At 27.8% G+C, this 10,482-nt stretch overlaps 1 protein-coding gene across 6 annotated transcripts in view; it reads left to right on the top strand.

Moving 5' to 3' along the window:
* LOC106786810 (growth factor receptor-bound protein 10-like) overlaps window positions 1–10,482 on the top strand; it is a 397,464-nt gene that overhangs the window by 97,331 nt on the left and 289,651 nt on the right. For all 6 annotated transcript variants that reach the window (XM_014748590.1, XM_014748591.1, XM_014748594.1 and 3 more), the window contains 2 exons: window positions 8,986–9,182; window positions 10,096–10,252. In XM_014748590.1, coding sequence (XP_014604076.1) covers window positions 8,986–9,182; window positions 10,096–10,252 — 354 coding nt within the window. The remainder of the gene's footprint in view (window positions 1–8,985; window positions 9,183–10,095; window positions 10,253–10,482) is intronic.

The following is a 10,482-nucleotide window of genomic DNA, read 5'->3' as shown; positions in this document are numbered from 1 at the left end:
TGCATAACTATGAATATATTTATATACGAAGAAATGACGTTTAATTAAAAATTATATTAATATTCTAATAAACAATAAAAGCAAACAATAAAATAATATGTTTATAAATGTAATTTTAATTCACAAAGTTAAATGAACACACATTGTGGTTCGATTAATTTAATCGAAAAAATGAAAATCCATCATTTTGTTTGAAACAATAATTACTCTAACAAGTTACACATATGAATAAAAAGGACAACAATTAAATATTATAATTATCTAATATTCATAAATCAATATCGTGTGTGTATGCGTGTAAATTTTGACGACACCTTGACATACTTTTTAAGATCAATTTATTACAAAATCCTAAAATGTACATTTTACACGTCTCATTGATAATATTTCAAACACATTACACCTGATTATCCAACAAAATAAATAATTATTGATAACACTTTAATTTATATATTACATCAAAAAGATGCATAAGTATAATAAATAATTTGTTACTTGATTGTTTTCATAAGACATGTATAAAGATATACATACATCAATCTTCTTTAAATTGATCTGCTTGATCGAACAAATTACCTTTCGATCGATCGATCGATCGTTAAATCGTTTATCATTCGATTCCATGAACACTCATGGTTAGATGTCCTGTTCTAAGTGACATCAAAAAGAGTTACAAGAAAAACGATTGGCCGATAACGGAAGAATACCAACGCTTTTAATGCCAGGAAGCTGTTACCTTCTATTTTCTCTATGTGACTTATAGATTACTATCGTAGATTAAATAGCTAATGGCGAGTAACCTAACTGTATTATTACCTGAACATACAAGGTACTTCAAACTATACAAATCCTAAAGTATGTTATTCAATTTTAAGAGATCAAACAATATTAATTAATAAGAAATATCTCGTTTGTAATTCATAAATATAATATTTTTTTTATTGATAAAATAACAATTACTTTTATGGGGTATTTTTTTTTTATGGGGATGTATATCTAACGAAAGAAGATCGAAGAATGGAAGATTGTTCGAGAGAAACGTTGTATTTCTTTTTTCATGTTGGAATTATCCTATCGTTTTTTTTAATTAATTCGATTTAATTGTTCGATTATTTTCAATTTTTAATTACTTTTTTCTTTCTTTTTTTGTTTCTTGCTTCTCTATATGCAAGATATTTAATTGTCGATTAATGAAACATTATACGATTGATATTTGTTTCTTATTTTTCCTCGATAATTTTTATTTTCATTTTACGTAACATTTCTTGCCCATTTTGTTATTTCTTTTCTTTACACACACACGCACACACTTATCTTGAAGTTTCTTTTTAATTTTAAATGACTTTTATAATTTGTATATTAATTTTTATCCTCTCACTAAATATGTAATTATTAAACTAGTCAAATTATTATGCGATCAATACCTTGTCATTTGCATTATTTCTTCGAGTATATTTTCTCTCTATTTTTACGTAACATTTAGAACAACAGTAATCATTCAATTTGATTATTCCACGAACTTGCCCATTATTATATTTCATTTCGTAGAATTTCATTGGAACTTATGTTTGTCGTTACGAAAAACAATAATACTTGTCGTTCAACGTCAAAACAAATGATTCGTCATACTTACTTATATTTATTATCTTGGAAAGGTCTCGAAATTTCGTCAATTCACTTAAATGCATTTTGCAAACTGCACATGATGAAATCGGTGAAGGAGGAGGAGGAGGAGGAATGGGGTGGCGGGGGGAGGGTGGGTTGGAGGGTGGGGTATTTTGAGCGAGTAAAACGCATTATATGCACTTCGCTAGTTTTGGTGAGTTTCTATTTCTGTGATTCTGCGAGATATGAGCTGAGCAGTGCACAGTGCAGTGCAGTGCAGAAAGGTTGGTTTGACCTAAACCGAATAAAGGTTTTATTCTATCTGTATGCATCGTCTCACCCGGGAGACTGACTGACCTCGTTAACGTGAATTTAGTATACAGAAATATCTTTCTTCCTTGTAACGTGCACTCTCCCTCTTCTCTTTCTCTCTCTCTTTCTATTTCATTATATATTTTTCTGTGTATTTGTTTCCTTTCTTTTGCCTTCTTTTTTTAAAATATTCAATTTTGTTCATTTTGCATTCATTTTTTTTTGGTCCCCTTTCTACTTCGAAATGTAGGAATGATTGAAAAGTTATGAGCTTCTACAAAAAAAAAAAAGAATGATACTTTTATTTATTTAAAAAATCAAAAAGAATAAGATTCTAATGTTATATTATTACAAATGGAACGTTTCTATTTGATTAATCGTATATTACTTTCAATTTCACGTATATCTTGAAAGCCTCCCCCTCCCATTGAATGATCATTGAAAAGAAAAAAGAAAGCATAAATATAAATAAATATTCCATCAACGTGACGAATTAAAACGAACGGGGGAAAGAACTATGAACACACACGATGTGTGTTCGATATTATAATAATAATTATCGATAATTATTATTATTAATGCAATTCCAAGAGATTATTATTATTATTAAGTTAACAAAAATAAAAAGAAAGAAAGAAAGAGAGTAAAGAGAAAATCGGTTAATAATCGTCTCCACCATTTAAGAATGACGATGCAAATATTATTATTATTATTATCGACAAGTTTGATATGTGCACCTGCAAAACCAAATTTGAAGCTAGGTAAAATCGTAATGTTACAGCTATTACAAAATTATTGTGAACGGTTGTAAAGTAGTCTTCTTCGAAGCTTCGTGGGTATTTCGCATCGTCGTCATTTCGTTTTATTTTTTTCGTCATTTTATTCGATGCATCGTATATATATACATATATATATATATATATATACACACACCGAACCAACTTAAAATCGACTGTTAAAGGTCCGTTCGTGTACGCATATCGCGCGTCCCCTAATTATCGGTGCTAAATTTTTACGAGGTACCAGCGAGTAAACGTAGAAGATGAGATTGCTTTCGAAATTTATCCTTCTTCTTCTTATTATTCTTATTATTATTATTATTATTATTATTATTATTCTCCTTCTTCCTTCTCTTTTGCTTTTATTATCTATCATTTTATATCTCTCTATCCTTCTCCCACAAATTTTCTTCTCTATTATTTTACCTCTCCATCCTTTTCCCTCTTTCTCCATTATTATTTCTATCTCAAACATTTTTTAACTCTTTCTCACTTTAAACCCCATCACCTTCCTATCTCTTTCATACACACACACATTCTCTCTTTTTCTCACTCTTTCATCATGATTCTTTACCCTTTCTCTCTCTCTCTCTTTCTTATTAAATACTTTTTCTTTTACACAAATACAAACTATCCTCTCATTCTAATTCTCTCTCTCTCTCTCTCTCTTTCATATATACGTATACACATAAGTCATCTCATTCTAATCCTTTCTTTTCTCTCTCTCTCTCTCTCTCTCTTTCACATATATACGTATACACATAAGTAAGTTTTCTTTTTCTCTTATTCTCATACTTTTATTTCACCCTCCTTCTATCTTTTTCTAAAATACTACCCTTTCTTTTTTTTTCTCTCCCCGAATATTTTTTATCTTCTCCTCTCACTCTCACTCTCTCTTTCATTCTCTCTCTTTCTGTCTCTTTCTTTCTTTCTTTCGTTTTTTTTTCTGTCTCTCTCTCTCTCATTCTTTTGTAAGTTGGCCCGAGGCAAAACTCCCCAGCTACCAAAACCCCAAAATTGCGTCGTTCTTCTTCATGATATTCCTTCTCATCCCTTCCCCATCCCTTCCCAATCCCTTCCCCACCTCTTCCCCTTACCATTCTAATTCTTTTTATATCCTTTTCTCTCGCGTGGCCTATCTTACGTATATAACAACGATCGCAAGATAAATTTTTACCCTTTTCTCTCTCTCTCTCTCTCTCTTTCTCTCTCTCTTTCTCTCTCTCTCTCTCTCTCTCTCTCTCTCTCTCTCTCTCTCCTTTCCTTTCATTTTGTTTCCATTTTTCTCTCCTCACGAGAACGGAACTATCTTTCATATATCTTGGATTTTTCCTATATTCTCCATTTTTTTTTTTTTTTCCTCTTTCCCACAATGTTGTTTTTATTCCCCAACAACAACAGCAACATAGAAAAAAACAAAGAAATTGGAAGAAATAAAGAATAATAATCGTTTAGTTATAAATCTTTACGACGATATTCGTACGTTAGAATTATTTTACCCCGTGCAAAAAGAAAAAAACAAAAGAAAAATGTAAAATATTACCCCGTGAGAATTTTAATTAACCCATAGATAACTTGTACGAATAAAAACAACGGTGCATACGGTGGTGTACAATAATTTTGATCGTTTAAAATGACAATATTTTTGTTATTATATATAAAAAAAAAACCATAAGTGTTTCTCTCTCTCTCTCTCTCTCTCTCTCTCTCTCTCTCTCTCTCTCTCTCTCTTAGCATATGTATAAGAAAAATGAAAAATTTTAATTGCACCAAAGGTAATATACTTTAATGATAACCAACCTATCCTTGTATATATCCTTATTTCATATGTATCCTTGCAATCGTGTAAATTCTATGAGTATTTAAGTATTTTTGTGAATGTGAACAAAAAATAATATGGAGATCATTTTCGATAAGGATAATTCCAGTCGTTAGTTAGCCATTTCTTTGACATTAAGGATGTTTCAACTATACTTTTAAGATAAGGCAAATGGTATTTCTATGTTTCCTTCTCTCTTTGATTCTACTTTCGTTTATCTTCAATATTACTTTTCTTATCTCTCCTATATTCACATCTATATTTACAACTATCTATTCCGTATTTTTTCTTTTTTTTGTTTCTTCTTTTTTATTTTTATTGTTTTTTATAATACGTAACCGTTAATACTGACATTTAACAAAATATATCTAATTTTATTCTCGTATTAATGTTGTCTTCTCTCATTATCCTCTCTCTCTTGTGTGTGTGTGTGTGTGTGTGTGTGTGTGTATTGATTAATTAGATAATAAAATCACGAAACACGGAATAAAATCGTTGAACGATTAAAATAAGAATGTTAATCGCAATGAAATCAACTTTTAATTTTGAAATGCATTGAATTCCCTCATTTTATTGGATACAAGTTTTAGAAACACGCGTTTATACGAAAGTTTACTACAATTAATTAATGAAACTGATCTGAAGTATACCATAATTATATTTTTAATCATACACCGTGGTGATAATGGATAATAATAATGAAAAAAAAAAAAATATATATATATGTATATTTTTTGTTTTAAATCAAAAAATAAAAAAATAAAAATATTTTTAATAATTTAATATACAAGTTGTATGAGAGACATTTACAAATCGATATTATTTTTCTATTCATTATAATAATTCTTGTTTAACGTATTATATTTTATCATTCTATCATTATTTCTTAGACATTGTCTTAACAATTTTTGTTTCATTCTCTCTTTTGCGGTTATCTTCAAAGAATATATACACGGTACTTACTTACTTACTTACTTACTTACTTACTTACTTGCTGCTGGTGCTGCTCATCGGCTTAAGAGCCAGCAACCATTTTGTCGAACAAACCGGTAAGACACGGTCCTCTAAGAAGATAAGCAAAAAATGAGGCTGAAGTAAAAGTTGAAGTGAAGTGAAGTTAAGTGAAGTGATGAGACGGAAAGAAAGGTTGTATACGTGTATGTATGATGTTTGTACGTTATTTGTGTATGTATGTATATATATATATATGTATGTATGTGAAAGCCTGAAAGTGCATGTAAGAGAATATGCGCTTCAACTTCTCTCTGTGTATTTGTATGCGTGTCTGTCTGTGCAAGCCTTGCTTGCATATTGCAAAGGGAAACAGGTGGTTGGCTCGAAATAGAAACGGTCGGCGCCGAGCTAACGCGAGCAAATCGAATGCGCTTAGCCGCAAAAATGCGCCCATGCGACCAATCCTTCTCTTTTCTCTCTCTCTCTCTTTTATTATTATTATTTTTTTTTTCTTTTTCTTTCTCTTTTCTCTGTCTCTTCTTCATCAACATCTTTGGAATAATTTTCGTCTCCATTCCTGTCCTTATTTGCTTCAATTTCTCGTAAGGAAGCACAATATTCTTTGTTATTTTTCGAACTTTCGTTTATATTTCTTACGATCTTTTGAATTTATCTCATATTATATTCGTGAGAAAATATGTTATACAGATCGAATATATTAATATATTTTTCATTGAATATTTGCATTAATTTATATCATTATATTATTGTTAAATGAATTAATATTGAAAAGATAATCGTGAAAATTGAATATAAATCACACAAACAAAATTCGACGAAAAATATGATATTACCATTTGTTACAATAATTTTAGAAATTAACTAAAAAAATAAAAAATCAAGAAAAAATATATTCTTCATTTAATATTTGCATTAATTTATATATATATATATATATTATTGTTAAATTAATTAATATTGAAAAAGTTATCGTGAAAATTGTATATAAATCATAACAAAAATGATATTACGATTTGTTACGGTGATTATTAAAATTAACCCAAAAAAAAACAGGAAAAAATATATTCTTCATTAAATATTTGCATTAATTTATATAATTATATTATTGTTAAATTAATTAATATTGAAAGGATAATTGTGAAAATTGAACATAAATCACACACAAAAATTCGACGAAAAAGATGATATTACGATTTGTTACGGTGATTATTAAAATTAATTTATATCATTATATTATTATTAAATAAATTAATATTGAAAGGATAATCGTGAAAATTGAATATAAATCACAACAAAAAATAATTCAACAAAAATAATATTACCATTTGTTAACATGATTACCGAAATTAACCAAAAAAAAAAAAAAAAAAAAATAAACAATTGCGATTGTTTAACGAGTTGCAATTAATCGTAACATCGTTGAAATAAGCGTTAATTAATTTGATTAATTGGGAAGAATCGAATCGTGTTGCAGTTTATTCACTCTCTCTCTCTCTCTCTCTTTTATTTTCTCTCTCTCTCTCTTCCTTTCTTTCTCTTTCCCTTTTTTCTTCCTATCTTTTTCTCTCTCTTTCTTTTACGGTCCATCGCGAACCGCGACAGGAACGCTCACAACCCCGGATACGATGCAGACGAGCCTTTATTAGGAGCCATTCGTTCGCCTTGAGATGGCCGACGCGCGTGTCTCGTCGTCAGTAAACGTGAACGTGAACGTGAACGTAAACGTGAACGTGAACGTGAACGTGTTCTCTCACGATATACAAACCAAGACCAAGACCAAGACCGAGACCGAGACAGAACACGAGAAACACGCAAATAATCGACGATACTTCCTCGTGAAATTTCAATAATAACAATTAAACTAAACTAAACAACAAACAAAATGATAATATAAAAGACATATTTTTATTTTTTTAAACAATTTTCAAAATAATTTTATATCTCCCGTGCGTTTTTTTAACGTATATGCGAGTCTTAGAAAAAAAAGAAGACAACTAATTATATCTTCGTATTCGCTTTTTATTATTATTATTATTATTATTAATATACTCTCGTGTGAATTTTATGAAATAAAATTGAAAAATGTTAAACAAATTATTTATGATCCCTTATATATATATATATATATATATATATATATTTAAAAACATATTTTATGACAGAAATGTGAATATTAAAAATGAATTAATTTTGCATTGACAAATATTCGTGTATTTTATTTGATTGATAACAAAACGTGATTAATGAAATATAAGAATGAAATGTTATAATATAATAAATTTACGATTTGAGGAAATATCGAATGGTACTGTGCTTTTGTAATGAAATATTATTTTTTGAATTTAAATTTGGAAAAGTAGATCAATCAAGATAATAATACGTATTTTTATTCGGAAAAAATTTTCAGAAAAACACGCACACTTAATTGTTCTCTCCTATTGTTATAATTATCAATTGTAAAGATTTTTTCTTTAGTATATATTATTTTTGTTTTATTTCTTATTAACTCTGCAATGTTTTAACACTTTTAACTTTAACCGCGACACATTTTATTTCTTTTTGGTTCAATCCGTTTCTAACAGTCGTACTGTCACAATAACGAAATAACAGAATTTCTGAATAATATACAACGATTTTCAAATTTATTTCAAGGCTTATGGTGGACAGCGAACATTGCAGAAATACCAAAATTAATTCATTCAATTATTTTTTTATATTTCATAATCGTCATAAATCTGTGATCGTAGCATTTAAAGATTTAAATGACAAATTTTTAAATACGACAAAATATTTGTTACTCTCTTCTAATTCGCGAATTATTTTGATAATTAAAATTATTCCCCTATGTTTCATATAAAACACCTTAATTGTTTAATATCTTATTGCATTGCTAAATTCACGTGCTTTTCTATTTTTCTCTTTTTTAAAAATCAATATTATTAAAAACTCTAATAATGATAATAAATAATAATTTAGGATACACACACGCGTTTATTTCTAACACTTAATTGCATTTTTATATATTCACGTAGTTTTATTCTATTTTTCTTCCGTTAAATAAAATCAATTCGCTTTATTAACATCAACACTTTTGCTATTTCAATCTAATCTTATAAATCTAATCATATAATTATGAAAAATAAATAATAATTTATGTATGTAATTGATAAATCGTAATTTACATAGCCGAGTTGTATAACAATTAATAGAACAACAGGCTCATTTGTTTAAAAATATCTTTTTTGTTTACCTTTATATATGCTCATATCTATACACACGAATATATACGAACACACATGCACACCTATGTATTTATATTATTATTAATTAATTTAAATGTAGTAGACGATTAACGGAATGAAATATCGCGTAGTTCGCAATGATTTGATTAATCAAATGTTGGTACGTAGATTAGCGTGATTAAAATATTTCAAATGTTCTAAATCTAATAATTCGAATTTTGGTTTTTTTTTTGTTTATTTGTCTCCTCGACAGATTGGTTTCCAAAAATGTGTTCCTGTCTCGACAGCAGGTCGACAGCGACCGGTGGCCGATCTGCAACTCGTGAAAGAACATACGAACGACTTAGTTCTGCACCTACAATTTTTGAAATCAGCAGGATGATGCAGAGAGCTCGAAGAAGAGTTACTAGTCAAAGCGAAGAATTAGAAGTTTTAGATCAAGAAAAACAGGTAAACAAGAAATTCATTAATACAATATTTTTCTTCTTATTTCATTCTGTTTTATTTTTCTTTTCCTATCTCTATTATAAAATACATTTTAATTTTATTAAATTGTAATATTAGTTTATTTATTTATATATACAAACATTGACGTTAATTATCCATTGTTATATAACCAGAATAAAAATATTGAAAGATATAAAGATAATATAAATATAAATAAATATATAAGTTAAAAATTTTTAAAAATGAAAAGAATCCATAGAAATAAATATAAATAAATAGATAATGTATGCATAGAAATGAACAATAATTAAATATATTATAATATTGTAAAAATTATTATTACGAAAAACAATATGCAATCGAATTGGTGGTAAGAATAAAAAAAAATAAATTGTTCATTCAAACGTGTTCGAATATTCTAACAAAAATAATATTATTACAAGTTTCAATGTTAATACGATAGGATTGATTTTGGTAATAGAACATTGAATTGGAAATAAGCCAGTTTCTCGAAATAGATAATTTAACAAAAATAAAAGTTCTCTTTTAGTGTGACGTGGCAGGTAGAAGGCAGTTAGAATAATTATTATTATGTCAGTTTATATGCATTTTTGGCAAACTAAATGTTTCTCTCATCTTCTTTTTTTCTATTTTTCTTACTATAGATATTCTTTTCATTTTTTTCTAACAGATTTATATTCAGTTATTTCTTCGAGATACCATTTAACACACATACATACATACTTACATACATACACAAACATTCGTTTATTGCTTTCCAATTTCGAGAGAAGAACTATCATAATATATATTCGCGTACGAATTTTTATTCGAATTTTAAAAGAATTCATTTTAATTACGATTCATAATATATACATTTTTATTTTATTCCTTTTTGATTTTTTTTTTTTTCCAGGAAGAACTAAGATTTTACAACGACGACGAAACATGGACTGCAGTTGTCGTGGAAAAAAATTTACGTTGCATCGACTTATGCGAACTTCTTAAAGTTAAAAAGAACGTATCCGGAATTGCTTGGTCTATCGTTGAAACCTGGCCTGAATTAGGATTTGGTAAATATATTTTATTTTCATTTATAATTATTAATCAATCAATTATTTCATAACGTATATATTTTCGATAACATATTTTCAATAGAAAATATATTATTGTAATTTTCTACAATATTATACGATTCCACATTGGTGTTGTTTTAATTTTCGTATTAATCTATTTGCATGCACAATATGTTTTGCAAAACTATTCTTTTTTTTTTAGATATGATTATACAAATTATTTCATT

Source organism: Polistes canadensis, unplaced genomic scaffold (genome assembly GCF_001313835.1).
Source record: "Polistes canadensis isolate GaletaPanama2010 unplaced genomic scaffold, ASM131383v1 scaffold_83, whole genome shotgun sequence".
NCBI classification, from domain to species: domain Eukaryota; kingdom Metazoa; phylum Arthropoda; class Insecta; order Hymenoptera; family Vespidae; genus Polistes; species Polistes canadensis.
Note: the sequence above shows the minus strand (reverse complement) of the source record. Positions and strands in the feature narration are given on the sequence as shown.